General features: G+C 52.4%; 11 protein-coding genes across 11 annotated transcripts; 7 read left to right on the top strand and 4 right to left on the bottom strand.

Annotated features, from left to right (window-relative positions):
• Positions 1 to 996: 996 nt before the first annotated feature.
• BO85DRAFT_515267 (glycoside hydrolase family 18 protein) lies at positions 997 to 2705 on the top strand. Its single transcript, XM_025664775.1, has 5 exons — positions 997 to 1344; positions 1400 to 1462; positions 1514 to 1527; positions 1583 to 1710; positions 1764 to 2705. Exons 1-5 carry the CDS (start codon positions 1236 to 1238, stop codon positions 2530 to 2532), a joined length of 1083 nt encoding a protein of 360 aa, XP_025520560.1. The 5' UTR covers positions 997 to 1235; the 3' UTR covers positions 2533 to 2705.
• A 743-nt stretch (positions 2706 to 3448) lies between these two features.
• On the top strand, positions 3449 to 4791 carry BO85DRAFT_433249 (NAD(P)/FAD-dependent oxidoreductase; the record flags this gene model as incomplete). The annotated part of the gene is made up of 3 exons (XM_025658418.1): positions 3449 to 3674; positions 3738 to 4541; positions 4643 to 4791. The coding sequence occupies 3 exons, from the start codon at positions 3449 to 3451 to the stop codon at positions 4789 to 4791; spliced, it is 1179 nt and encodes a 392-aa protein (XP_025520559.1).
• A 986-nt stretch (positions 4792 to 5777) lies between these two features.
• On the bottom strand, positions 5778 to 9037 carry BO85DRAFT_454745 (putative plasma membrane H(+)ATPase; the record flags this gene model as incomplete). The annotated part of the gene is made up of 4 exons (XM_025661343.1): positions 5778 to 7484; positions 7544 to 8218; positions 8296 to 8519; positions 8584 to 9037. The coding sequence occupies 4 exons, from the start codon at positions 9035 to 9037 to the stop codon at positions 5778 to 5780; spliced, it is 3060 nt and encodes a 1019-aa protein (XP_025520558.1).
• A 1120-nt stretch (positions 9038 to 10157) lies between these two features.
• BO85DRAFT_443982 (uncharacterized protein) lies at positions 10158 to 10691 on the top strand. The gene is made up of 2 exons (XM_025658918.1): positions 10158 to 10604; positions 10675 to 10691. The coding sequence occupies exon 1, from the start codon at positions 10381 to 10383 to the stop codon at positions 10570 to 10572; it is 192 nt and encodes a 63-aa protein (XP_025520557.1). The 5' UTR covers positions 10158 to 10380; the 3' UTR covers positions 10573 to 10604; positions 10675 to 10691.
• A 173-nt stretch (positions 10692 to 10864) lies between these two features.
• Positions 10865 to 13359, bottom strand: BO85DRAFT_443981 (glutamate--tRNA ligase GUS1). The gene is made up of 2 exons (XM_025658917.1): positions 12940 to 13359; positions 10865 to 12882 (listed from the first exon to the last, which is right to left on the bottom strand). Exons 1-2 carry the CDS (start codon positions 13201 to 13203, stop codon positions 11008 to 11010), a joined length of 2139 nt encoding a protein of 712 aa, XP_025520556.1. The 5' UTR covers positions 13204 to 13359; the 3' UTR covers positions 10865 to 11007.
• A 23-nt stretch (positions 13360 to 13382) lies between these two features.
• Positions 13383 to 14539, top strand: BO85DRAFT_443980 (mitochondrial 54S ribosomal protein uL1m). Its single transcript, XM_025658916.1, has 3 exons — positions 13383 to 13670; positions 13735 to 14299; positions 14357 to 14539. The coding sequence occupies exons 1-3, from the start codon at positions 13426 to 13428 to the stop codon at positions 14447 to 14449; spliced, it is 903 nt and encodes a 300-aa protein (XP_025520555.1). The 5' UTR covers positions 13383 to 13425; the 3' UTR covers positions 14450 to 14539.
• Positions 14476 to 16094, bottom strand: BO85DRAFT_443979 (COG2 family protein). The gene is made up of 2 exons (XM_025658915.1): positions 15588 to 16094; positions 14476 to 15488 (listed from the first exon to the last, which is right to left on the bottom strand). The coding sequence occupies exons 1-2, from the start codon at positions 15600 to 15602 to the stop codon at positions 14613 to 14615; spliced, it is 891 nt and encodes a 296-aa protein (XP_025520554.1). The 5' UTR covers positions 15603 to 16094; the 3' UTR covers positions 14476 to 14612.
• Positions 15867 to 17596, top strand: BO85DRAFT_443978 (uncharacterized protein). Its single transcript, XM_025658914.1, has one exon. The coding sequence runs from the start codon at positions 16217 to 16219 to the stop codon at positions 17441 to 17443; it is 1227 nt and encodes a 408-aa protein (XP_025520553.1). The 5' UTR covers positions 15867 to 16216; the 3' UTR covers positions 17444 to 17596.
• A 60-nt stretch (positions 17597 to 17656) lies between these two features.
• BO85DRAFT_464677 (Mrp/NBP35 ATP-binding protein) lies at positions 17657 to 21165 on the bottom strand. Its single transcript, XM_025662001.1, has 5 exons — positions 20633 to 21165; positions 20195 to 20574; positions 19450 to 20146; positions 18929 to 18974; positions 17657 to 18671 (listed from the first exon to the last, which is right to left on the bottom strand). Exons 1-5 carry the CDS (start codon positions 20702 to 20704, stop codon positions 17716 to 17718), a joined length of 2151 nt encoding a protein of 716 aa, XP_025520552.1. The 5' UTR covers positions 20705 to 21165; the 3' UTR covers positions 17657 to 17715.
• Positions 21026 to 22164, top strand: BO85DRAFT_515258 (TOM13-domain-containing protein). The gene is made up of 3 exons (XM_025664774.1): positions 21026 to 21252; positions 21306 to 21659; positions 21771 to 22164. Exons 2-3 carry the CDS (start codon positions 21384 to 21386, stop codon positions 21888 to 21890), a joined length of 396 nt encoding a protein of 131 aa, XP_025520551.1. The 5' UTR covers positions 21026 to 21252; positions 21306 to 21383; the 3' UTR covers positions 21891 to 22164.
• A 239-nt stretch (positions 22165 to 22403) lies between these two features.
• BO85DRAFT_443974 (membrane insertase OXA1) lies at positions 22404 to 24112 on the top strand. Its single transcript, XM_025658913.1, has 3 exons — positions 22404 to 22426; positions 22492 to 23262; positions 23317 to 24112. Exons 2-3 carry the CDS (start codon positions 22492 to 22494, stop codon positions 23947 to 23949), a joined length of 1404 nt encoding a protein of 467 aa, XP_025520550.1. The 5' UTR covers positions 22404 to 22426; the 3' UTR covers positions 23950 to 24112.
• Positions 24113 to 25684: the final 1572 nt, after the last annotated feature.

Genomic DNA, 25684 nt, shown 5'->3' with positions numbered 1-25684 from the left:
ATGCGGGATTATTTTGCCTTCGGCCAACTTTTGTTGGGCTGATTGACCGAAAACATGCGCCGCGAGTAACTGATAACCGGGCCGATAATGAGTACATGCCTTCATCACCAGGACGACTCCTACATTCCTGGGGTCATAAGTGGGTATCTGGCAGGAGCCAAGAATAGCATTTGAATTACGATCCATTCATTATGCAATCTGACGGCCATGGTCAACAGATCACCTTTGGGCATGAGAGCACCAAAAGTCAGAGCCACGATGGTCAGGAGACAATGGTCAGCCAGTTGGTGTATTTGGCTCTAGGAATCATCATCTGCATCAAACGGAACGTCCCAGATTCCAGGGCCAGGTGTACTTGGCTACCTCTCAACACACGTACAACTGCCGGTTACAGTTGTCGGTCCCGGAGAGATGAAGCCACGGCGATTATGTCTCACTCAATACTTCGATTTTCCACCTACTCCTTGCAGACTCTCATGGCAGCTATAAAGTTTATTTATATATGCCCGCGGCCAAGCTGTCAAATGAGGCTCGCCTGGTATCCAAACGATTATCGACCCGCCGCCGCGCTACAATGAACGGGCTAGCAGACTTCATCCCAATCATGATTGAACCGCTAGTGCACCTGACTGGGTACGCAAGCTACGATTTTCGTTGCCGCGTAATTGATCATGGGAAGAGAAGCTTGCCCTGGGTTCGGTTCATCACAAGCTGGGGTCCGTAAAAGGGAATGGCATTCCACGGGCCGCCCAAGGCATTGACAACAAACCATCCTGGAATGTATCTCGGTTGGTTCCCTGCCAATCATAGTTTCGATGAACTTGAGGAAAAACATGCTCTGTCTTGCAGTCTGGGAGCGCCACTCGAATATGACAATCTGGGGGCCTGAGTTATTGGCCGGCTTCGTGAGAAAAGACTACTATCTGGAATGTTTGACCCCAGACAACGGATGACAAGAACTCGGTCCAAGCTTGTTTTCCAACACAACACAACAGGCTTACGGTTAGCCTGGAGAAGACATAAAAGCCGCGACATGAACGGCCATAATCTGACTTCGTGATAGCAGCTCGACTCGATTTCGACAACCGTTCGGCACCGGCAACTTGGGCATCATCGACTGGTCATCCGCCCTCCCCATCGTTGAGGTAGTAGAACGTTCCTTCAGCACACACACTCCTTCGAAAATTCAGTCATTCCTTGATAAACAGACCAACTCTTCATTCCTTCCTTACACTATGACGCTCCTTAAAAATATTCTTGCCTTTTCGATGGGGCTGGCTTCTCTGGGAGGAGCATACGCCAAGCTCGACTTGTCTTCTTCTAACAACGTGGTTGTATACTGGGGTGAGTATCGCGACATATGTCAGAGTTTGGCAGTAGTTGACATGTCTACGACCAGGCCAAAATTCCTATGCAGGAACTGGGAGCTTGGCCCAGCAAAACCTGGGTTATTACTGCGATGGTAAGTGTTCCGCAATCACGGTGGAAGAGGCTGCGCTAACCCGGACTCTAGACAGCAATATTGATGTAAGATTAAGCTTCGATTAGAAAAGTTCTCTAATGGATGCTAATCATTCTGAAGGTCATTGTCCTTGCGTTTGTGATGAACGTCAACGGACCTGGAGGAGCACCGGCATATGACTTTTCGCTCACTAGTAAGAACTGCACATTGTTCGAAGGCACCAACTTGCCGAACTGTCCCCAAATTGGGTATGCTCCATATTGTCGTGTTTGGAAGCAGTAGAGCTAATCGAATGATGCAGTGCCGATATTACCACGTGCCAGAAGAAGGGGAAGACCATCATCCTGTCGATTGGCGGTGCGACGTACAGTGAAGGTGGATTCCAGTCGCAATCTGCTGCCCAGTCCGGTGCCGACCTGATCTGGCAGACGTTCGGCCCCCAGCAGTCCAACTCGACGGCTCATCGGCCCTTTGGCAACGCATCGGTGGACGGATTTGATTTCGATTTCGAGGCCACTGTGAACAACATGGCACCATTCGCGAACCGACTTCGTCAACTTTCCGATGCCGAACCCTCAAAACAGTACTTCCTGACGGCAGCGCCGCAGTGCCCTTACCCGGATCTTGCAGACCAGCAGATCCTCAACGGACCAGTGTCGATTGATGCCGTCTGGGTCCAGTTCTACAACAACCCCTGCGGCTTGGGCTCTTTTGTTCAGGGCCAAAGCACGCAGTCGACCTTCAACTTTAATCAGTGGGACAGCTGGGCCAAGAACGTGTCTCAGAATCCGAATGTGCGAGTGATGCTCGGCGTTCCGGCGAATACCGGGGCAGCCGGCTCGGGCTATGTGCCGGTCTCGCAGCTGCAGTCGATTATTCAGTATACCAAGACCTTCAAGAGCTTTGGCGGCGTGATGATGTGGGATGTCACGCAGGCGTACGCCAACTCGGGCTTTTTGAGTGGCGTCCGCAGTGCGTTGGGGCAAACTGCCTCGCGGGTGTTCGGAACTCCATACCGCTACCCCCTGCACTTATGGGGTCCTGAGTCCAACACTAACTGGAAGAAATGATTGATTTTATGATGATACCCCTTGTAGGAGTGTGTTTGAGAGATTTTAATATGAGGGAGGAGAGCAGTGGCGACTGGAAGCTGGTGGCGTGGATGTGTTGTTCCACAGGGTTGCTGGGATATCATCCTAGTGGAGCTGTATATACCTTCCGGTACATCTATCTTATTCAATCTAATGATTAATTAATATATTCTGCTGAGCTGGTTTGAGGTGGTTATGAGCTGCAGGCCGACTCTTGGCCCCGTGACTGATGACTGTCTGTCGTGGCATTTTCTATTTTGCATCCTATTTCTTCCTGTCTTCCTCTTCCCTCCTCGTTCATCCACATTCTTCATCTTCTCTGCCCCAACTCGTTCGACTTTATTTACCTCGTGCAGGGTCCAGCATCATCACCAGCCAGCCAGCAAGCAAGCAAGCAAGCAATCTTCATTACGCCCCGCCCATCTGGCCCCTCATCACCTTGCATGCACTATTGAATCCCAGCCCTGCCGATCGAATTCCGCTGTCTTGGCAGCCTCCATCCGGGATTTGAAGCCACGCAGTCATGGACTCTCATTCGGCAGGTCAATCAGGGTCGTTCCAACCATATTCTCAATAATCTTCTCTTTACCTTGGCATGGCGGGTCCCGAACTGGCCTGGCACGGAATCGATCGTGTCGATCGCCTTCAGCTGCTCCACAATCTCAAGTCTTGGCTGCATCCCAGCTGAATCACCATCAATCCTGCTCCTCGGACAACTTGGGACGATAGCGCATGCTGCACTGTTCTTCCTGCGAAACATGCGGTTGTGAAGGTATAAAGAGCAGCGTCATGGCTGCTGCTGCTGCTGCTGCATCTTCTTCCCGGCAGACTGCAGCAGGCCTTCTCTCTTCTCCAGTGCGCGGGGAACGATCCGATCCGTAACCTAGTCTACACCATGGCTCCCAAGTCCCTCTTCTATTCTCTCTTCTCCACCCTCAGCGTCGCTCTAGCGGCGTCTATCCCCCAGACAGATTACGATGTCATTGTCGTGGGAGGAGGTCCCGCAGGCCTCAGTGTCCTGAGCAGTCTCGGGCGCATGAGGCGGAGGACTGTGATGTTTGACTCGGGCGAATACCGCAATGGTGTTACGCGTGAGATGCACGATGTGCTTGGCTTTGATGGTCAGTTCCACCCGTCTACATAAAACTCTCTCAGTTCATATGAAGCAATACTAATATCCACAGGTACCCCACCTGCGCAATTCCGTGGCCTCGCCCGCCAGCAGATCTCCAAATACAACTCGACCAGCGTCATCGACATCAAGATCGACTCCATCACCCCGATCGAGGACGCCGCGGCCAACAGCTCATACTTCCGCGCCGTCGACGCCAACGGCACTGAATACACCTCCCGCAAGGTAGTCCTGGGTACCGGACTGGTCGACGTGATCCCTGATGTGCCCGGTCTCCGCGAAGCCTGGGGCAAGGGCATCTGGTGGTGTCCCTGGTGCGACGGCTACGAGCACCGCGACGAGCCCCTAGGTATCCTAGGCAGTTTGACAGACGTGGTCGGCAGCGTCATGGAAACCCACACCCTGTACTCGGACATCATCGCCTTCACCAACGGCACCTACACGCCCGCCAACGAAGTCGCCCTGGCAGCCAAGTACCCGAACTGGAAGGAGCAGCTCGAAGCCTGGAACATTGGTATTGACAACCGCTCCATTGCATCCATTGAGCGTCTCCAGGACGGAGACGACCACCGCGATGACACAGGCAGACAGTACGACATCTTCCGGGTCCATTTCACCGATGGCTCCAGCGTTGTACGAAACACCTTCATCACGAACTACCCCACCGCTCAGCGTTCCACTCTGCCCGAGGAGCTGAGCCTGGTTATGGTGGACAACAAGATTGACACGACAGACTACACGGGCATGCGCACCAGTCTGTCGGGCGTCTACGCTGTCGGTGACTGCAACAGTGATGGATCTACCAATGTTCCCCACGCTATGTTCAGCGGAAAGAGAGCCGGTGTTTACGTGCATGGTGAGTATCCTATACCCTTCTTTCTTCCATTCTGAAATTTTCCTTTCATCCATCCCTATTATGAATCATCAAATAAAAGCCAACTAACAAGTAACTTATAGTCGAAATGTCCCGCGAAGAGTCCAACGCCGCCATCTCCAAGCGTGACTTCGACAGACGCGCCCTGGAGAAGCAGACCGAGCGCATGGTCGGCAACGAGATGGAGGATCTCTGGAAGCGTGTGCTGGAGAACCACCACCGCCGGTCTTAATCCCATTTTCTTACTACCTAGTATTAATGTCCTGTTCATGACTGAACGACACATCAATCACTACTATGCTATATATATATGTAACTTTTAACGTCACCTCCATGATTGTATGTCGAAGTGGGACTGACTGACACATATTAATACTTTTACCCAGATGGAAACTACATATATAGTTACTTTCAGTACCAAAAGTAGCATTATATTTTCTCGTTGTAGTAGTATCGAATGGTATCTATCATCTCTGATTAGATCAAGGTATACTAACTACACTCTTGAGCATGGAGTAGCGTAGCTGATTCCTACTCGCTTCACATCACCATCCATCTGCAAGACAGAATGAAAGAGACTGAATACTATAAACAATGGTATAATCATCGATCGGTTTCTAATTAACGTCATGATTTATGATTTGTGCTTTAATAGGTTAGTAGTCCTACAAAGCAGTGGTAGTACTACAACTACTACTTACAACTGATTAACTTAAGTTGATTAATTACCGTCAACAACCGTTATATATTTATCTATGTATGTAAGTACTACTTAGTACTGAGGTATACCTCTACTTAGTAGATAACTTGTTATGAATTATTTACTATTAGTAATCTCTTCATCACGAATGCTACTTATCGACACAGTACTATTTACTACTTACTAGTAAGTAGTGGTAATTACAGGGACGATGAAGTGATCAATTCGGACATTCTTACCATCATGATTAGTAGGAATTCGACTAATTACTAGAAAGCTGCAAGTCAAACACACCAGGTATATATTAACTAGTTCCTAACAACTACCTACCTAATTAACAAATTTATAAAGATATCACAAACACTAAATAAACTATTATTATCATTCAACATCCATTATCCCAACATCCTTCTCTTCTCACATCATATTTTCCCCTCCAATAATAAACAGTATCGGGCCACTACTCCAGCATATCATTCCAGAATATACCCTTGAGCTTGAGACGCAAGTCCCAGCTCTTACTCCACTTCTTCTTCTTCCTTGCTGGTGGCCAGGAAGAAGCGGCCCTTGGGCTTCCCAGGCTCCTCGTATTCGACTGTCAACCGAGCAAGGTGACCCAACAGGTTCTCGATCTTGAGGTCACCCTTGTCGCGCTTGTGACGACCAAGTTCATCGAGCCATTTGAACTTGTTCAGCATGAAGTAGACCAACGCAATGACGATCTCCACACCCAGCGAGTAGCCCCAGATTCGGACGACCGTGACGATATCTGTCCAGCCGTTGGTGGTCTCGACGAAGGAGTCGCCGGGGTTCGTGGGCATGTCTTGGTTAGTGAACCAACCGAAGAGACAGAAGATCGTTGCCAGAACATCCACACCAAGAATGGCTGTGACAAGGTGGATTGATGGCCAAGTATCAGCACCTCGAGTGACGAAGATCAGCCAGTTTTCGGTCAGTGCGACTTCGAGGAAAAGGACTTCCTGGATTGAACCCCAGTTTTGGATGATACCACCTGATGGGAGGAACATGGTACCGCGAACAACCCATGTGCCCAGAGCGAGCAGCAGACCCAACAACACTGAAATGAACCAGATCTTAGGGAGCTGCCATTCGACAGGACGCAACTCAAATGACGCATTATCGTACGCCACCGCGACCGTTGCCAGATCGGCGAAAAGAGCAAGGAAGACAATCAACTCGACACGAATACTCTCGTTGAGAATAATCATCGACGTCACCAGATAGATCTCCAAGTGCAAGCAAAGAGCAATACGGTACTGGATATATGCCTTCATGCGGTGGAAGATCTGCCGAGCAACCTTGATCGAGTCAATGATGGTGGACAATCCAGGCTCCAAGAACACAATATCAGAAGATGACTGTGCCGCCTCCGTTGCTCCTTCAACAGCAATACCGCAATCCGCTTTTTTCAATGATGGTGCATCATTCACACCATCGCCTGTCATCGCGGTCAGATGGCCACGGTCTTGGAGCATTTGCACCACTTGGTATTTATGTTCAGGGAACACTTCCGCAAAACCATCTGCCTTTTCAACCAGATCGCCTGCCATGGCTCCACTTAGGCCACCATGAATAAGCTTATCAGAGTTATACACCTTAGTACCGAGGGCAAGCATCTTGCACGTTTCTTTAGCGATCGCAATGGCATCACCCGTGAGCATCTTCACACTGATACCTAGGTTCTGAGCTTCGTTGATCGTCTGAGCTGTATCCTCACGGGGCGGGTCAAACATGGGAAGCATTCCGAGCAAAGTCCAGTCTTCTCCTTCCTTTTGCACTGCGACACCCAAGGAGCGGAAACCTCTGTGCGCAAACTCCTGCGCCTTCGCTTTATAGTGATCGGAGGTGCTCTTGGAGCAGTTCGTCAGCTGAAGCACAGCCTTGGGAGCGCCTTTAGTGCAGGTGTATCTTGTTCCATCGCAGCTCGCAACCGTCACAATCCGCTTGGACACCGGATCGAAGGGAACAAACTTTTCGGTCTTCCAACCTCTGCGAAGTATTTCCCTTGCTCTTGGGTATTGCCGGAGAGTCAGGATCGTGACTTTGTCGATAGGATCGAGCGATTCAATGTTGTGAGAAGAAGCCAGGACGGCCACAGCGAACATCCAGTCCACATCCACACCTTCAGCTACATACGGCTCACGGATACTCAGCTTATTCGCCGTCAATGTTCCTGTTTTATCCGAACACAAGATATCAACGCCCTGTACGATGAGGTTAGCAACGGTGTCCAGTTTTCCCCTGATGTACGTCTCCAACATACCGCCAGTGATTCGATCGCAGTCAGCTTTTGCACAATTGCCTTCTTCTTGGCTAGATATGCCGCTCCGACAGCCATGGTAGTGGTGGTCACAACTGGCAAACCGACAGGAACACCAATGATCAACAAAGCAAGGGTGTAGTGGAGGAGCGTCTGCTGACCCGGCGAAGCAATGGGAATATGGCGGTAAAAACCACCAATCCAAGCAGCCAAGATCCAAGCCATAACAAGAACCAAAAGAGAAGTACCAATGTTGTCCATGACGATTTCGAAGTGACCAGCACCCTTGGCTGATTGCACCATGCTCGCAGTCTTACCCACGAACGAGTTCTTCGCGCCTGTCTGGACAACCGCGTAGGCCTTACCACGCTTGCAGCCGGTCGTATAGTAGATCAATCCACCCATATAACGGTCAACTGCAAGCGATTCACCGGTAATAGCGGAGTGGTCACACGCGAGGATGGGGTAGCCACGGCGTCTTCTGGGCTTGGAGTCCTCTTCCTTTTCACCCTCCTTTTGACCTCCTTCAGGCTCATTGTCTTCGAGGTCAGATTCGGAGGTACTGCTAAGGTCGCCTTGCTCCTGCATCCTTTTGAACTCTTCCCAACCATTGGGGTCATTGACATCACAGATAATCTTGGAATCGGCTGGGACAACTGAGCCTTCTCCGATAATGATCTGCAATTATATTGTTAGCTTTCAAGCTCTTATTCACGAACCCCACAAATGGGCTCAACAGGGTCTCCACTACATACCACGTCGCCCGGAACAAGCTCCCGCGCTAAGATTTCCTGTTGCTGGCCATCGCGGATCACGGTGGCTCTCATGGCAATGTCACCCTTAAGACTTGCAACGACGTCCGCAGCCTGCTTTTCTTGGTACCAACCCACGGCGGCGTTCAGACACAAGATACCGATGATGACACCAAAGTCAATCCAGTCGTCCAAACCTGCGGCCAGGAGAACAGCCAATTCCATTACTGTAGTCTTGTTAGAATGAAAGGATCTCGATCAATGGCTGTACCTAGGGACTTGATGGCGTACCATAGAGAATGGGGCCTCGGAAATACGACAGAATCTTAGCGATTGGGTTCTCCTTCTCCGAGACCAGCTCGTTCCACCCGGCACGTCGACGTCTGACAGGAACCTCGCTGCTAGGCAGACCTTGACGGATGTCCGTGATGAGCCATTCCTCGGGGAATTGACCGGGTTGCTGGTCGATATGCTTGACGAAGACCTTGCGCTTCTTCCAGGGTGCATACCACACCCTCTTCTCCTCCTCTTCGCCCTGCACCTCGTCACCCGGACGACCCTCGCGGTAAGTCGAGGCATACTTAACCAATTTTCCATATTCGTCGAGGTTAGCGTAGTCTTCCTTGTAGGAAACTCGAGAGACACGTCTCGAGTCGCGTCGCTCCGAGGTCGAGGTGCGGATTTGCGATTGCGTTGTCTGCGCGACACGTTCAACGTCGCCAGAGGCGCCGGCCTGCTCAGCCATGATCGATCCAATAGCTTGTCTAGGGCAGCAGAGGAAACCGTTGGCGTGCCCGAAGCGCTCTGCGGGCCTGCCCTTAGTTTACAGCGAAAGAGTGAGCGGAAATCAATCTCACGCAAGAAACAGAGAAAGGAAGCAATCCGGAGCAACAAGCGACAGCAACTCTACGAGGTAGAAAAGAAAAAGTCGGCCTCCCCGCCAGGTTTGGGGAAGAAGAGACAAAGGAAAACGAGGAAAGCTTCTTTTTCTTTCTTGGTCCCAAGCAGCAAGGATGCATGGACACTTTCACAGCAGATCGGAGCTCTGACGAATAGTGTTGACGGAGACAATCATGCTGACGTAGGAGAGTCCAGGAAGTTCCGGCAGTCTACGGAGGGTGATCACTCACCAGGTCGACCGGTCGGGCGTTTGTGTCAGTAACCCTGAGCAATTGAGCTTAAAGTGAACCGACTACCGGAGCCAGTCACGAACGCGACAGGATGATAGACCACAGGCCAAGGGGGAATGACTCGTTGATTCGACGAGTGTCTTGACGTATGAGACATGGTGAGATTTCCGAACGAACCGTAGGGCATGGACGGGCCGAGTCTGGGAGCACACCAATAATCCATTGTGCCTTGGCGAGCGTTGGATTCTGAGAGGGTCAGCAGAGGAGTTGACTCGTGACGCGATGATGTGTACCAGGGTCCTGGGCGTGGACTGGGTAACGGCACGGCAGTAGAGAACCAGGGAAAGGCTTGGGAAGGGACAGCAACACAACAGGGATGACAGCTGCCAATGGGTGGAAGGGGGGAGAAGAGAGTGTTCGTTGTAAGCTCAAGCTTTTTTCTAAGTGATCAGACATTAAAGAATCAAATAGACATGAGAATGAAGTGGACAATTGATGCAAGGTGGACTTACGAAGAGTGAGAGAGTATCTACATAGATAGAGAGGATGTAGATAGAAGGATAGAACTAGTTTACTAGTCAGAAAAGAGGAGACAGTCGATCGATCCGCACCAAGTGGGACTAGTGCCCAGACCCTGACTGCATTAGGACTAGCGCAGTGCAACGTGACGGACCCATCTCGACGTAATATTACTGCTTCTATTACTCTCCATTACTCACTACTATGCCTTCTAATCCCCCAGCTCGACTCTTCAACTCCTGTTCCTTCTCCACTCCAGACCCTGCCACGGAGCACTCGGATCACACAGGAAGGATCGAGAAAAAAGAAGAAAAAATATGCCGAAGGAACGCCAGCTTAAATTTGGCGGATGAACGATGAACGTACCAGACGAATGACGGGATCTGAACAAAGCAGTCCTGAGCAGGTGTCATCTTCCCCAGCCCTCCGCCCTCCATCAATGCCGTCACCACCTTCACAAGGTTCAAGGGATGTTGCTCCGTATCCCTTGGCTGCTTCCTTCCACACACCTCCAAGTCTACTACGGCGATTGAGGGATTTTCTCCCCGAGTCCGACGGTCCTTATAAAAAGACACTTTCGTCTATACTTTTCTCCAGATGTCACGAGCTGCGACACCCCTCGCACTTCTGACCGGAACTGAATTTGGACCCAGCCCTACCTAGGTAAGGGGTCTCTACGTATGTGGCTGCACATTGCCGTAGGGTTAGCGGTCGTATAACTAGTATGGTGTAGGGCATGGGAAGTTTACTTGACACACAGCGGTGCCGAATATTCCATCTAGAATCATAGTCACCTGGCATGTTGTGCTTACCATGTGTCCCATATCGAGATCATTAGGTGTGAATATCCCGAGTGGATGCTACGCTTATTATCTAATCACACATTCTTTAGAGATTTACATCTAATATGTGACGGAAGTCTTTTCCTAAAAGGTCTCCGATGTGGAAACCAGGTATTAATAAATAGTGTCCGCATATCAATCGACATTGAAATCTTGCATTTCGTCTACATCACATAGTCTGCGTTTCTTCATAACATGTAGACTCATATCTACTCAGTGCACGTCTATTTGCCAGTCTTACCGGTGGGGATGTTGAACAGCACAGCCGGCTTGCCAGGAGCGTAGGGGCGGTCGCAGCGGAAGTAGCCCTTGCGCTCGAACTGGATGATATCGCCCTCGCGCAGCTCGGCAACGTTGCAGTCAGCCACGGCGTCCTCACGGAACTCGGTGTTCTTGTTCAGCACATCCTCCAGAGCATCGTCCTCTTGGAGGGAGTCCTTGTTGAGGAGGTAGTCGAAGTCGACCAGCTCCACGGGGACCAGTTCCTGGTCAGCAGACAGCCAAGTGACCTTCTTCTCGGTCTTCTTGAAGTCACCCTCCAGGTGCAGGTCAAGCTCCAGAGACTGCACAACACCCGCGGCGTCCTTCTCGATCTTGCGGACAATGGCATTACCCCAGGCCATGAGGGTGATCTCCTCGTCCTGCTTGAAGGTCTTGGCATCCTCCTGGTCGAAGAGAACCGAACCGCTGAAGGTGACCTTCTTCTGGCCAACCTCGGGGTTCTTGTTGTGCTTAGGCTTGTCCTCGGTGTAAGCAGCAGGGGCGCCCTTGATGACGGCCTTGACGAGGTCCTTCTTCATGAGGGCAGTGTGGCGCGGCGCAACGGGGTCAATGTACTTCTTGTTGGTCGCCCAGATGAGGGTCCAGTCCAGGTTGGTAATGTTCTTGCTGGGTCCCTGCTTGAGGATGAACTCGCGGAGAGCCGGCACAGTCATACCCCTTCTGCGAATACCTCTGATGGTCGGGAAGCGAGGGTCATCCCAGCCCCAGACAACGCCCTGGTCGACCAGCTTAGTGAGCTTACGCTTCGAGAGCAGAGTACGGATGAAGTTCATGCGCGCAAAGTCCCAGATCTGCACGTGGCGGAGTCCGAGAGTGTCCAAGAACCACTGGTACTGAGGGTTCCGGTCACGGTACTCAATGGTTCTGAGAGCGTGGGTAACGCCCTCAATCGAGTCCAAGATGGGGCAGCACAGGTCGTAGGTGGGGTAGATCTTCCACTTGGTGCCGGTGCGGTGGTGAGGAGAGGGGTTGCAGCGGTAGATGACGGGGTCACGCATGGCCTTGTTGGGGTTGTCCACAGACATCTTGGCGCGGATGCACCACCTGAGACCCTCAGGAGTACCCTGCTTCATCTCCTCGAAACGAGCCAGGTTCTCCTCGACGGAAGCATCACGGCGCTTGCTGGGCTCGCCGTTCATTCTCTGGGAGGCCATGGTCTCCTTGTCGGTGTCATCAGCGTAGGCGTTGCCCTCGCGGATGATCTTCAGACCGTACTCGTAGATCTGGTCGAAGTAGTCACTGGAGTAGCTCATCCTGTCGGGCTTGATGCCCATCAGGGCCAAATCCTCCATGATAGCATCCTGGAACTCCTGCTTCTCGTTCGAGGGGTTGGTGTCGTCGAAGCGCACCAACAGGGTGCCGTTGTACTTCTCGTGCGCAAAGTAGTCGTTGAGCAGAGCAGCCTTGGCGTGTCCGATGTGCAGGTATCCAGAGGGCTCAGGAGGGAAACGGGTAACAACACCCTTGTCAGTGTTCTGAAGAGCAATGTCGTAGCTGGCACCCTCCTTGGCCTTGGCCGCCTTCTTCTCCTTGGCGGAAGCATTGAGGCTCTCCAAAGCAGCGCTAGCCCAGGGACAGAGCTCATCCAGGAAGTTGAACCAACGAGTCAGATTGACAAGGGCTCCCTTGCGAATAGCGGAGATGGCAACGCGGTTGCCACGAAGGGCACCCCACAGAGCAATATCGGGGGTGGAGAGCGAGTAACCGACGATGAAAGAACGAAGGAGAAGGTGGGTGTTCAGGCGCTGAAGCAGAGGGTCGAGAGCCTTGAAGTCAAGGGTGGTGAAGGACTCGAGCTGGGAAAGCCATTCGGTCTCCTGGAAAAGCCTCCATCAGCATAGAGTCACAACGAAGGCGAAGCGGGGACCACTTACAGACTTCTCATCCTTTCCGTTAAGGAAGGGGAAGCTAGCACGCAGCTCCTTGATGGCATTGTCAGTTCCATAGACGGGAGCACCGCTGGCACCCGTGAACTGAACGATAGCCTTCTCGCCCTCGGGGAGAACAGCCGCATCCTCGAAGTTGATGGCGATGACGGGAGTAGGGCGAGCCTCGTTGATGGAGGTAGCAACCAGGAGGACTGGAAGCAAAGAGGCCTGGTTGGCCTTAGTGGCCAGGCTAAGCTTGAACTGCGACATCGTTTCAAAGACCCAAAACCCCCAGGAAAATGGATCAATTGCCCCAGGAAAAGATGGTATAGATAGGTGGGATGGAGATAATTTACTGCCGGGAGGGGCAGTTTTGACTCAATGGGCTCCGCCGGCGGTAAGTTTCTCCGCGGGCGATGGTCGGCCGGAGCCTCTAGATTTCGGACCAGAAAACATTCCCGGCGCTGTCAAGCTCATTCGGAGTTCATCGCCATGGCTTCCTCCTACAGCTCCCTCATGCCCTCTGCGGCACGGGGAATCTTGTCGTCATGTCGTCCTGCTCTTCGCCCGAGCCCAATTGCGCCTATTTTGCCCAGCTTGCAGCAGGTGCGCACCGCTGCCCAGGCGCGCAAGGTGAAGGGAGGAGACAAGACCACCAAGAGAAAGAAGGGTCCGAGAGAGTTCAAGCAGAAGGATCTTAAGGATATGCAACAATTTGCGCTATGTGATGCCATGAGGTTTGTATTATTGTCGTCGTGGTTCAATCGACCTTTTCACTGATTGCGTCGATCTTCACCGCAGATATCTCCGTGCATTCGAAGTTGGCCGCGAGCCAACCAATTCCAAATACGAGGTCCACGTCCGCCTGAAGACGAGGAGGGACGGCCCCGTCATTCGCAACATGCTTCGATTCCCCCATTCCGTTCAGACCGAGTCCCGAATTTGCGTCGTGTGCCCTCCCGGAACCCGCCATGAGAAGGAAGCTCGTGCGGCTGGAGCAGTCCTGGTGGGTGAGCAGGAGGTCTTTGATGCAGTGAAGGCCGGCAAGATCGAGTTCGACCGCTGTCTCTGCCACCCGGATAGTTTGGATGCATTGAACAAGGCTGGCCTGGGTCGGATCCTCGGTCCCAGGGGCCTGATGCCCAGCGTCAAGACGGGTACTGTGGTCGAAGATATTGCCGTGCGTGTGGATATGCTGCGTGGTGGTACCATTTACCGCGAGCGTGACGCTGTCATTCGTGTCCCCGTTGGCCAGCTCGGTTTCTCCCCCGAGCAATTGCGTGACAACCTGCGCGCAACGATCGACCAGATCAAGAAGGATGCGGCCGGTCTTAACGACCGCGTAACCAAGGAGGTGTACGAAGTGGTAAGTCGCCGACTTGCGTTGCGCTTGCAACCGGTATTGTTCTCTAACGTTCCTTAGGTCCTGAGCTCGACCAACGGTCCCGGCTTCAGTCTGAGCGGAGAATTCAGGTCGGAGACCTCTCCCGAATCTGCCGCTTTGCAGGGCGTGTAAAATAGTCTCTAGCGTCTTCAAGTTCATGGGTGTACAGAATATGTTTCATTAGGAAGGTTACGGTGTATAATGGTATTTTTTCAAATCTCACTCGGAACCAGCAAAAGTAAATCTCCCAACGCCGGCGCTATGCAAAATGGCACTGCCTAGCTCTAGAGGTCCTCTAGGACTTCAGATTCTTGAGTGCCGATACGGCAGTAGTGTCCTCTCCCATGAGCTTGTAGAGACGCAATACGGCCAGCGTTTTCGTATCCCGCTTGTCGCCCGCCTGCTTGGCCTGCTCCAGGGCCGTCTTCAGATCCAAGAGCACTGCAGATCGTATTTTCGACATCCTCGGTTGTTGACTCTGTAGGAATGGATGGTTGTCACCTATCCGAGAGGACAGCTTGGTCAAGTAGACATACTTCTGGATATGACGCTCGAGCGTCTTGAGGGAAACGAGCGACGCAGTAGTTGCGCCGTTAGGCAGTTCATCCTCGTCACTATCGTCGCTGTCGCTCTCGATCAAATCGGAGTCTGAATCGGACTCGCCCGGGGTACCATCTTGAGTAGGCCGGGGAGTGTCTCCGATCATTAATCTCCTTTCCAGCTCCTCGACTCGATCCGCATAGTCCAGCAAGACCTGCCCAACATTGGCTTGCGTCTTCAGGCGCTTCTTCTCTTTCAGTAACTCTACCATCTCCTCTTGTCTGGCTTCCACCTTATCCCGTATGGACTGAACATCACGCTGGAATGCCAACAAGCCGACCCGTACCTGCTCGACTTTCTCCTCCCCACCGTTTAATGCGCTCCCTAGGGATAGGAAGTCCTGGTAGTTTTCATTGACCAAATCTAGGAGTTCTCGACTGAGTAATTGATCCAAATCCCGTAATTCTTGTCGCAAGTCCTCGAGGCTCTGGTGTCGATTGGTGAGGGAGGATAGGTACGCCGCGGGGTCGAAGTCGGGGGAGAGGAAGGAAGCACGGGATAAAGGCTCGGGGAAGGGCAATCCGGAGGTGTCATCGTCGAATTCGGACGCAGACTCATCGGAGTCGCCAAACTAAGCGCATAACAATCAGTTTCACTGAAGTATGGCGGGAGAACGAATGGGTGGGTGAAGAAGGAAGAAGGGTTCGGCCGGACAGGGAATATAGCATACGCGAAACCTATTCATCTTGAAGGGGTGACTTTTAAAGTATCAACCGCACCATATGCAGCTTCCGACAAACCCTAAGAGACAAGCGTCGAGGTGGTCACCACTGCGCGAAGGACACTACCAACGGGTTGGAGATGGATGAAAGACGACACCGACGATGATGATGATTGTTGGAGCTTAGTGTTTCCCCTTTCGGGTATCGAGTCCCCAGTTTCCGCCCGCTTCAACCTGAGACCAGCCACTTTTCTGAATAGTTTCTGGATTTCTTCGCTGCATCATCGCCTCTTGAATCCCGGCCCGATCCACAGTCATCTGCCTCCCCGATCATGCCAGCTCGTTGGCCTGCTGAGTCCATGCATCTGTGTTCCGTGGAGCGACGCGTTGGAGCGTGATACGTGTCCTGCGTTGTCTGCCCGTCCACCGCCGCCGCCAGCCGCTACTGAGAACTTGTTGTCTGACAGGCGCTTGATCGCCTTCCCTGCTGCCAGCCGATCTGCCGCTGCTGTTGCGTATTGGCCGGAAGGCGGGGTTTTTACTCCGGTGGTGGTGGTGTTGTTTCGTTGCGGGTGGTCATATCCCCGTCTACGCTCCGCTGCTGCGTCACAGCCTGCATCGCATTGCCCTGAACGGAGATGGATTATAGGTCCGGCAGGCTGCTCGCCCACACGGACGCTTTTCCATCGTCCTCGTCCGCTTTGCCACGCCGGAGATGGTCGCAGCTGAACCCTCTGCATGCCTCGCCGGTGGTCGAGACCGTCCGTCCTCTGCAACAAACTGCTCCCTATCGCTATGAACCCGCGCTAGATGAGTCCTCTCGAGCGCAACGTACCACTACGCTACGTCAGCTGAATGGGACTCCCGGGACCTCATCCTGGAGAAACCATAATCGGTCAGCTACTTCGCGACCCTCAACGTCGGCATCGCAGCCCGTGCTGGTTAGGGCATATTCGGGCGGCCCTCATGACACCTCCAGCACTGCTACCACGATGCCTTCGCGGCGCTCATTCCCATTCATCGGTGGCTCAAGAAGCCAGCGACGCGGGCCTGCTCTCCCATCGGAGGAAGACTTTAGCATAGACGGCATACTGCGAGCTATCGAGCCGAATATTCGCCAGACGTTAGACTCGATCGGAGAAATCTGCGGCCGCAGCAGACTCAGTCTGGCGAATGAGTATGGAAGTCATATCGCTCCTCTGGGCGAGATCCGGGCGCCCCCGGGAGGTCTGGTGACAGTCGAAGAAGCCAGCTCCGACCATGAAAGACAAAGCGACAACGTGGTTATCTACGACGACGAGAATAGTGTCGCCGATGGACGTGATCATTCGTCCTTATCTCAGTATCGACACTGGGACGGCAGACGACCATCTACAGGGTTTCCTTTCAGGACTCCGTTTTCTGGGGCCGGCTCGTCCAGCCAGGCCCCGCCCAGTACCCCAAGATCTCCTCTGGCATTGCATGCGCCGGCCGAAGAACCCGCGTTGGGGGCACTTCCTACGAGGCAATTTGCCTCCAAGCCCAATTCATGCGGCCGTACACTGTTAGGCACGCAGACACAGTCGGGCTCGAATATTCTTACTCCAGCTCTTGTATCCGAGGTCTTGCTTGATGCCCAGGCTGAAGCCAACGCAACCTCTTCCTCGGAGGTCCCGCGAGGCCAGGAGCTTCTCGGTCCTAGCGCTATGGATTCCAGCGCTGGATATAGGGGATGGATTCCGCCGTCCCTGGTAGCCGAGGTGCAGGCGCTTCTAAGCTGGCTACAGTATGGTGCCGTAGCTGCTGGTTCCGAGGCAAGACAGGCAACAGCTGAGATGCGACTACGAGCGATGCTCGAACGAGACCAAACTATCTCAAATGCGTGATGTATGAAATGACGAGGAACGGTGGCGATGATGATTATGATATGATATACGATGTTATCTATACACGGCAGAATTACTAGGCAGCGATGCTACCCACGACATATAATGACTGATGACTATGGCACCCACATTGATGAGCAACAGAACAGTACTTTTCTTTCATAGTAGTAAATCATGATCTCGTATCACTCTACATCCATGCCAAAAGACGCCACCCATGACACATGCTCTAACAGTAACCCCTATATATACTACTAACTCCATCAACATCATCACCCCTCAATCTCCGCAATCAACGTCTTCGAAAACTCCTCGAACCGCGCATACGACCAACACTCCCGATACCTCTCCACCAGCGGCCTCTTATCCTTCTCTTCCTCCTTCTTCTCCCCATCTACCTTCCCAGCACTTCCCCCCTCATCCTCATCCTCATCCTCACTATCCTCCTCCTCCCCACCAACCTTCCCCTCCACCAACTCCCCAAACCCAACATCAACCGGCACTTTCCCCAAAAACCTCACCCCCATCTCCTCCGCCAAAACCTGGCCTCCACCACTCGAAAACAAATTCGTCACCTCCCCACAACACGGACACGTATACCCGGACATATTCTCCACCACGCCCAACATCGGAATCCTCGTCTTCACACAGAAATTCACCTCTTTCCGTACATCAGACGTAGCCACCGCCTGCGGCGTAGTAACCAGCACCGCGCCAGCAAGCCGAGGCAATCCACTCGCAGACGAAGAAGCATCAATCGTACAAAGCGTCAAAAGCTGCTCCGCAAGAGCAATATGCTCATCACTCGTTCCGGGAGGCGTATCAATAAGCAAGTAATCGGTTTCATTCCATAGCACGTCCGAGAGGAATTGTCGGATCATGGCGGTCTTCTTGGGCCCCCGCCAGATTACGGCATCTGAGCGGGATCGGAGCAGGAAGCCCAGGGACATGCACCGGAGGGAGCCGTGCTTGATGGTGCTTTCTGTTGTCGTTGTGGTGGTGGTGGAGGAGGAGTCTGGTTGTGAGGAGTAGGTGGAGGTGATAGTGGAAGGGTGAACGGGGACAGGAAGCCAACCGCCCGGCGCTTGGGTGATTTTTGCGTCCTCGAGACCGACTAGACGGGGAATTGAGGGGCCGGTGAGATCGATGTCTAGTATACCGACGGATTTGCCTTGGAGGGTGAGCGCGAGGGCGAGTTGTAGCGTTACGCTGGATTTGCCGACGCCGCCTTTGCCGGAGAGGACCTGGGGGATCAGATTGTTAGTTTGTTTGTTCGAGGGATAGCGTTGGAGTAGAGATGGATGGATGGATGGATGGACGGAGAGGTAGGTAAGATGTGTGCGCGCATTGTATGCGTAGACATGGCCATTCATCCATGCTGTGTGCAGTTGCGCGCTGTTATCGATAAGAGAGGAGGGGTTGTCGCAATGGGTTTTGGAGCTGGAGGGAAGCTGAAGTTCAGGTAATATAGAGAGTGATACTCACCAGCACAACATTCTTGACTCCATCGAGAGGCATCTTGAGTATCTTCCTCTAATTTGGACCTGGGGTATCTGGTTGAGTTGGAGGAGTAGGTGAAGGTCTGGGGGATGGCGATGGCGAGCCGATTTCGGGTGGGCTTTTTTTCTGCGTCATTCCGCGGAGTTTTGCTTATCAATCCAGCCGGTCCGGAGATATCACTAGTACTTCACTCAGTCACTGCTATCTATGTCTACGAGATGCATGCATGCTGCAGAACATACTGTGTATAGCGATGCTGTGCTACTCTCTACATGAGTATGAGTCTGCAGCTTGGACTTCTTGTACTAATATCAACCCTAGACTGCTCATTACTGATCATCATTGTATCATTTCATGACATAACTCGGGAGCTGCTTCTCATCAACTCATATCTATGCCTAAAATGCCTATCACTAAATCCTGACGTTGTGAGAAATTGCACCGAGCGTATGCACACCTCTATACCCAACAGGACTATACCACCGCACTTATTGCCACTTCTGTACCACCACGCCGCCCCGCTTAAACTCCGCCATATCACCCAGCACAACACTCTTGTCGGAGAGATCCTTGCTGGGGAACGTAGTCATCAATACCCAGGGACGCGACTGGCTGCTAGGGCTGGCAGCGGTCACAAACTGGTACACGTCACCAATGGTATGGCTGGTGTTGAACCGGGAAGTGAGCCGTGAGCCGTCTCCAAGGCGGATCTGGAGAGTCACCGTCGGCTGCGACTCATCTATGTCCGGCTTGGCTGGCTCGGTGGACTGACTGGGAGTAGGGGCAGCTGCTGGCGCAGGTGCTCTCACACCAGGCGTGGGGCTGCCGAGGCGCTGTCCAGCCCCAGAGAAGGGCTTGTACTTAGGCTTGGGCTTCACGTATTTCTCATCATGTTGTTTGATTTCCACGTCCACCTCCTGACCAGCCTGCACATTCATAATCGAGAGCGGGGCACGGCCCTGGCGGATACCCTCGAGAATCTCGCGGTTGGCGGGGTCATCGGAGTTGAACAGCTCTCCATCATCAACAGAGAAGCCATCAGACCAGAAGTGTAGGGTTCTATGTACGCGCTGCGGTGTCTGCGAAACAGGTGCACTGGGGGATTCGATCACTCTGCTGGGAGCCTCATCACCACCAAGGGTACGTGCGGTGCCGGTAAAGAAAGACCTTCTGGTGGGTTCGTCCGATGGCGGAGGCTGAGCCCTACAATGTGTCAGCCTTGAACAATCAAGCTTATCCAAAGTTCCTCACCTTTTGGCCTTTTCAATGATCTTCTTCTTAATATCATCGGGGTTCTGCACAGCCAAGCCCGACTTCTCACCGCCAGCAAAGAAGTCTTGGTTCACTGCATCGTCTTCCTCGGAAGATTCCCCTCCACCCGACGCAAAATCGTTCAGGGTCGCAAACTTCTTTTTCGGGGCCGACCTGCGGGACGAGGGCTGCGGGGTAGTGGAGGGGGAATGAGAGGAGCTGCCACCAAGTGAACGGCCGGCAGAGGGTTCCGATTCAGCGCCGAGTCGGCGACCACCACCAGCTGCGCCAGTATCCTGTGAGGCTTCATCTTGTTCGGCGAAGAATTCGGTGACTGCGGCTTCGAGATCCCACTCGTTGGCTGCCAGATAGCCTTGCGCCTGAGATGAAGAAATGTAATTAGCAACCATAGCTAGAGATAGGACCATTATCATATACCTCATGAGGATCCGTCCTAGTCATGGCGCAGAATTGAGAGACAATCTCATCGCGGTCCGCGTTGTGCTCCATGTTGGATGTAAATCGACCGTGACGGCACTGCACACGTTGTGATGGTTGGTGTTGTGTTTTGTGAAGCTTCGCAGTCCAGCACTGATTCGAAGATGGAAAAGCACAAAAACTATCGAAGAAAGGCGGAGAATGTCAGGGACGTGGAAGATGCAGTGGTTCGTATTATTGTAGCTCTTCACGAAGCTGAAGGGACCCAATAACGGTACGTCACTGTTGCCTGATTGGTCATCCGGAAGAGGGGATCTTCCGCTGGTGCCTGAGGAATCCCCAGGCGAACCATCAATGAGAGGATATTCCGTGACGGAAAGTAGTGACTTCACTCCTTTCATTCCTTGGCTGCACCCTCACTTGCTTCTCATACTTGACTGCTCGTCTGACTTTACTTGATTTTATCACACGACCCTGGAGGCTGTCTCTTCAGGTTGTTGCTATAGCGAACGCGAGGGCAAGGCTGCTTACATAACGGCTTCTGCAGGTCAGGTGTAGATCGTCAATCCAGCCAACCCCAAGGGACCGACCTCATCCAGCGCCGAATTCCCCTCCATTCAGTTGGTGCCCTTCGTATCCCCGCGTCTATCAACTTGCTGATTGTTTTTCGCAGTCACAGACGGGCTTTTTTAAATTTCCAGCCCCGTCCTTGACAGTTTCCTTTCCCTGTTGATCGCCTTCTCCCCGCATCATGGCCGCCGACCTCTCCAGCTCGAGGGAGCTGTATGAATCAGGACTGACTGTCCACTCAGATTCTGAGAATTATTCGGCCAATCATGACATCTCCGGCTCTCAGTCATCCTCCTCGAGCTCCCCCTTGATCCTCTACAAGCCCCCGACCATCTGGAGTATCCTGCGGGGAGCTGCCATTAACCTCGTTCTTCCATTCGTAAATGGCTTGATGCTGGGTTTTGGCGAGTTGTTTGCACATGAAGCAGCCTATCGACTCGGCTGGTCCGGGACAAAGGTACGATGACAATCTGTGTTTGATAGACAGGGGCGTAGACTCGCCCCCGGTCCTTCGTTCGAAGCCGGCTTTCGTTATGGTTCAATAACACTAACCAAATGTTCATATTAGGTCTTCCCTATGCATCGGCGTTCGAGACCTGTCGGGCCCGGAATCGAGGTGCGAGACATCCCGTCGCAACGGAGGGGGACTAGGGCGGCCGGACTGAAGGATGCTACGTCTCTAGAGTAGACCCAGATGGAGTACTAGCGGACCATATAGATATCTCATCACGCCCGATTGATATTGGCATGTACGGGTAAAGTGGCATCAAAACAGTTCATTTCTTGTCGCTTGCAGGGTGGCATGAATGCGCATCAGGGGGTTACAGTGTACATAGAGCAAGCATCAGTAATCGGTCTGACTGGATGGCGTCTGGCGAACCACCTCGAATTTAACCTCTCACACATTGACAAGATTTGGGTTTCTTGAGAATAGCCACATGGATGTTAAATCGGCCTAAATTCATAGCGAAGACTAGACCGCTCGAGACTCCGTAGGAATGAATTGGGGATTTCCGCCCGGCAGAAAAGGCAGGCTTGGCGCCGAAAAAGCGTCCCGAAAAGCCTCCGCGATTTTCCCCAAACTCCGATTCGATTCCCCAATTCATCTCATCCACCTTCATACCAATTCTCGCCATGTTGGGAGGGACTGGTCTCAGTGGACGCGGCGTCTTGCCCGCCGTGGCCCGGCAACGGTTGTATGCCTTCTCTCGTTCCAGCCGATCGGTTTGTCCTCCGCCGCAGTCATCTCTTGTCGGCTCGAGTACGAGATTGTTGACTTTGCCCTACAGATGTCCTCATTCCGTCCGCAGACCCTGAGAACCGCCGTCCCATATGGTCAATCCAAGCCGACACTGCTTGGAACGCGCTCCTGGCGGCCTGCCACTGCGATCACCGGAGTGGCCGCCGCTCGCTTCAATTCCACCTCTTCGGCTCCTTCATCGACTACTCCCTCGGTCCCGGCGGCCAGTGAAGTCTCTCTCGCACCCCAAGGAGAAGTCAACCTCAATGATCTGACCGCGGCTGATATCAATGCGATCCCGGAGCAGATTGGATATTTGAAGCAATTGGGCTTGGATTTCGGTTGGGGTTTTTCGTCCATGATCGAATGGAGCGTTGAGCACTTCCACATCATGGGTGGTCTCCCCTGGTGGGGTGCGATTGTCGCAACCGGTCTCTTCATTCGTCTGGGCCTTCTGTACCCTACACTTATGGCTGCGGACACCAGTACTAAGCTCAACAACATCAAGCACCTCACCACGCCGCTTCGGACGGAGATGGTTCAGGCCAACTATAAGAATGACCTGATGGAGGCGACACGGAAGAGGGCGGAGTTGAGCCAGCTGCACAAGGATCACGGTATCAAGCCCTGGAAAGCAATGATCCCGATGATTCATATTCCCTTCGGTTTTGGTTGTTACCGTGTCGTCAACAACATGTGCAGTCTGCCGGTGCCCGGCCTGACCACGGAACACGTTGGCTGGCTTCAGGACCTTACTGTTTCCGATCCCTACTACATTCTTCCTTTAATTGGATCAGTTATCCTACATCACACTCTCAAGGTGCGGAACTTTGCCTTTTCTTTCCCAACGTCTAGCTAATGCAGTTGCTTGTAGAAAGGAGGAGAGACCGGTATGAACCAAATGAAAGACTCCGCTTTCAAGAACATTTTCCTCTACGGCATGCCCGCGATTTCGTTCCTGTTCATGGCCAATTTCCCTGGTGCCCTTCAGCTCTACTTCATGACCACCAGTGTGTTCGCTCTGGGGCAAACGTACTTGCTTAGCTCGTCCACTTTCCGGAGGATGGCCGGTATCACCTTAGTGGATCACAACGTCCCGAAGCCCGACGAACAGCAAAAAAACGATAACCATGGCCTCCGCTTGATCAACGAAGTACCTGACAAGGAGGCCGCCCAGAAGGCTGCTGAGGAGGCGGAACGCGAGAGGTTGAGTCTCATTGACCGTACCATCGGACAAGTCAAGGAGACTGGATCAAAGCTCAAGGATGAGATGCAGAAGAAGGTTGAGGAGTACCGGGGCAGTGGTCCCACCAAGAACGCGGATGGAACTGTTTCCGCGGGCCCCCGACTCAGCGAGAAGGACCGCAAGCTGGCGGAGGACTACGAGAGACGGCGTGCTGAGGAGGAGGCGTGGAAGCGCGAGGAGCGGAACCATGCCCGTCGCGAGGCTCATCTGAGGGCCATGGAGCTGCAGCGCCAGAGGGCCGCGCAGGCAAGCCGGCAATAAGTGCATTGATATGACCAGGCGTGACGGGCTCCAGCGTGATGTTTTTTTGTAATTATCTGTATTATATTGATGCTATCTCATTCTCATTCACCTCGGTTGTTTTATAGGAATAGACTAGGTCTGTTAACCATGGAATTTCGATGCATAGTTGCTGAACGTGAAATATGCACATCGCTTTGTAGTGCCCGTTCACCAGGTATTCTGTAGGTCCCGTTCACTAACCATCTTGAGGCTATCACTCTTGCTTAGTCGGCGAATAGCTCCACTGGCCCTGCTAAGGGCTTACCTATAAAAGCCATCGCCCCGGCGCCAGCGTGGGCTTCTTCTTCCTCTTCCTTCATTCTCTCTTGACAAAGCACAACACGCTATTCACTCACGAATTACTTTCTGTGAACTGCTATATTCTCTCTATCATCACTCATCTCATATGAACACATCTAAGCTACGGCAGGAGATATCTTGACTAGCCTGGTTGATCACATCCATCTCCAGCTGCATAGATTGAATCTACATATGACAGACTACATACTTGCCGTGTCTGCCAACAAGCACCTTTCTGGCGACTGGAAAGGGGCATGTCGAAAATCTCCAATCTATCGTCAGACATAAGGGCTGAAGATCCTGAGACGTGGAGAAGACCTAGCTCGTCGATGATCCTTTGCTTGTCCAAATCGAACTCAAAACGAACCTTCCGAACTATAAGACTAGCACCGCTTAATAGTATCCTTTAAAGATAGCTTGACGTCTCGAAGACTGTCCACAGTCAAGTCATATGCGGGGAAATCCGTATCCTGATCACCTACCAAAACCAAATATAGTGCAATAGATTAAACAACTATGCCCCCATCAGTGCGACCGGAAACACTGTCCAGCGTTCGGGCCGTGAACATCCTTGAACCTGGTCGAAAGAGCTAGACAATATGTCGATACGAATACAGAGACGACCTTCTCGTGAATGAAACAGTTTCGCTCTACGAGAAGAGACTTTGATTGTATCCTGTCCGAGCATAAGGCACAATAAATCGATCGGTGGTTCTAGGACACGCCAAACAATAAATCAGATTCTTTCTGGGGCTCAAAATGGTCTGCCAACAGTTTATAAGTCGTATAGGGCACTTCGTTTCCCTGGACTGATGAAGAAAAGACTAGTCCAGACGCTTGCTACAACACTATGACACTCAATCTCTATTCCATATTATCCTTATGCAGCTTGCGACTTGGGTGACCACCTGTACCAGGGTAGCAAAAGCAAGCGCGGATACTCTGGAATAGCGGCGACAAAGACACAGTTTCAAGCCTACTCGCAAAATGCTTAAGCATCAAGAAGAAAGCCTAGGGGCAAGTGACGTTCAGTGCATTACAACATTGTCAAAACCGTGGTCTACATATACACTTCTTGCGGCTTGTCATCAACAAAAAGCGCCTGCATAATATCTACATAAAGCCTGGGGCGTTGACTGATTCTAGAGTTCTCTGAAGGATTCTCAGACTGGGTATCTTATGCAGCAATGTCATGACTGCCTAACTCGATGGCTAAAGAGTAGGAGATAGGTGATAGGGCCGATCAGACTTGGCGCAACAATACTGCAAGCGCAACATGACGATGCAGCAGCTTTCGTTCTAGCACCGCATTAATAACGATCTCCGCGGCTTTACTGTACAGTTGGGGGTTTGGGACACGGAATATAGGCTCTCAATCACTGCCCGCCCCCGACCAGCAGGCTTGTCCTAAGCT

The sequence above is a fragment of the Aspergillus piperis genome, assembly GCF_003184755.1.
Source record: "Aspergillus piperis CBS 112811 unplaced genomic scaffold BO85scaffold_1, whole genome shotgun sequence".
Taxonomy (NCBI): domain Eukaryota; kingdom Fungi; phylum Ascomycota; class Eurotiomycetes; order Eurotiales; family Aspergillaceae; genus Aspergillus; species Aspergillus piperis.
The sequence above is the reverse complement of the archived record's forward strand: the minus strand, read 5'-3'. Positions and strand labels throughout refer to the sequence as shown.

Excerpts from the sequence above, each read along its gene's own strand:
- BO85DRAFT_515267 (XM_025664775.1), top strand. The coding sequence starts at position 1,236 with ATGACGCTCCTTAAAAATATTCTTGCCTTTTCGATGGGGCTGGCTTCT. Across the intron at positions 1,345-1,399 it reads CAACGTGGTTGTATACTGGG|GCCAAAATTCCTATGCAGGA; the intron begins GTGAGTATCGCG and ends GTCTACGACCAG. Across the intron at positions 1,711-1,763 it reads CCGAACTGTCCCCAAATTGG|TGCCGATATTACCACGTGCC; the intron begins GTATGCTCCATA and ends CGAATGATGCAG.
- BO85DRAFT_443981 (XM_025658917.1), bottom strand. The coding sequence starts at position 13,203 with ATGTCGCAGTTCAAGCTTAGCCTGGCCACTAAGGCCAACCAGGCCTCT. Across the intron at positions 12,883-12,939 it reads ACGGAAAGGATGAGAAGTCT|GAGACCGAATGGCTTTCCCA; the intron begins GTAAGTGGTCCC and ends AGGCTTTTCCAG.
- BO85DRAFT_515258 (XM_025664774.1), top strand. The coding sequence starts at position 21,384 with ATGGCCGCCGACCTCTCCAGCTCGAGGGAGCTGTATGAATCAGGACTG. Across the intron at positions 21,660-21,770 it reads TCGGCTGGTCCGGGACAAAG|GTCTTCCCTATGCATCGGCG; the intron begins GTACGATGACAA and ends TGTTCATATTAG.
- BO85DRAFT_443980 (XM_025658916.1), top strand. The coding sequence starts at position 13,426 with ATGGCTTCCTCCTACAGCTCCCTCATGCCCTCTGCGGCACGGGGAATC. Across the intron at positions 13,671-13,734 it reads GCGCTATGTGATGCCATGAG|ATATCTCCGTGCATTCGAAG; the intron begins GTTTGTATTATT and ends TCTTCACCGCAG. Across the intron at positions 14,300-14,356 it reads CCAAGGAGGTGTACGAAGTG|GTCCTGAGCTCGACCAACGG; the intron begins GTAAGTCGCCGA and ends AACGTTCCTTAG.
- BO85DRAFT_443974 (XM_025658913.1), top strand. The coding sequence starts at position 22,492 with ATGTCCTCATTCCGTCCGCAGACCCTGAGAACCGCCGTCCCATATGGT. Across the intron at positions 23,263-23,316 it reads TCCTACATCACACTCTCAAG|AAAGGAGGAGAGACCGGTAT; the intron begins GTGCGGAACTTT and ends AGTTGCTTGTAG.
- BO85DRAFT_443982 (XM_025658918.1), top strand. The coding sequence starts at position 10,381 with ATGCCGTCACCACCTTCACAAGGTTCAAGGGATGTTGCTCCGTATCCC.
- BO85DRAFT_464677 (XM_025662001.1), bottom strand. The coding sequence starts at position 20,704 with ATGGAGCACAACGCGGACCGCGATGAGATTGTCTCTCAATTCTGCGCC. Across the intron at positions 18,975-19,449 it reads TTAAGCGGGGCGGCGTGGTG|GAAGATACTCAAGATGCCTC; the intron begins GTACAGAAGTGG and ends TCCAAATTAGAG. Across the intron at positions 18,672-18,928 it reads GAGTCAAGAATGTTGTGCTG|GCGGCGTCGGCAAATCCAGC; the intron begins GTGAGTATCACT and ends TCTCCGGCAAAG.
- BO85DRAFT_443978 (XM_025658914.1), top strand. The coding sequence starts at position 16,217 with ATGGATTATAGGTCCGGCAGGCTGCTCGCCCACACGGACGCTTTTCCA.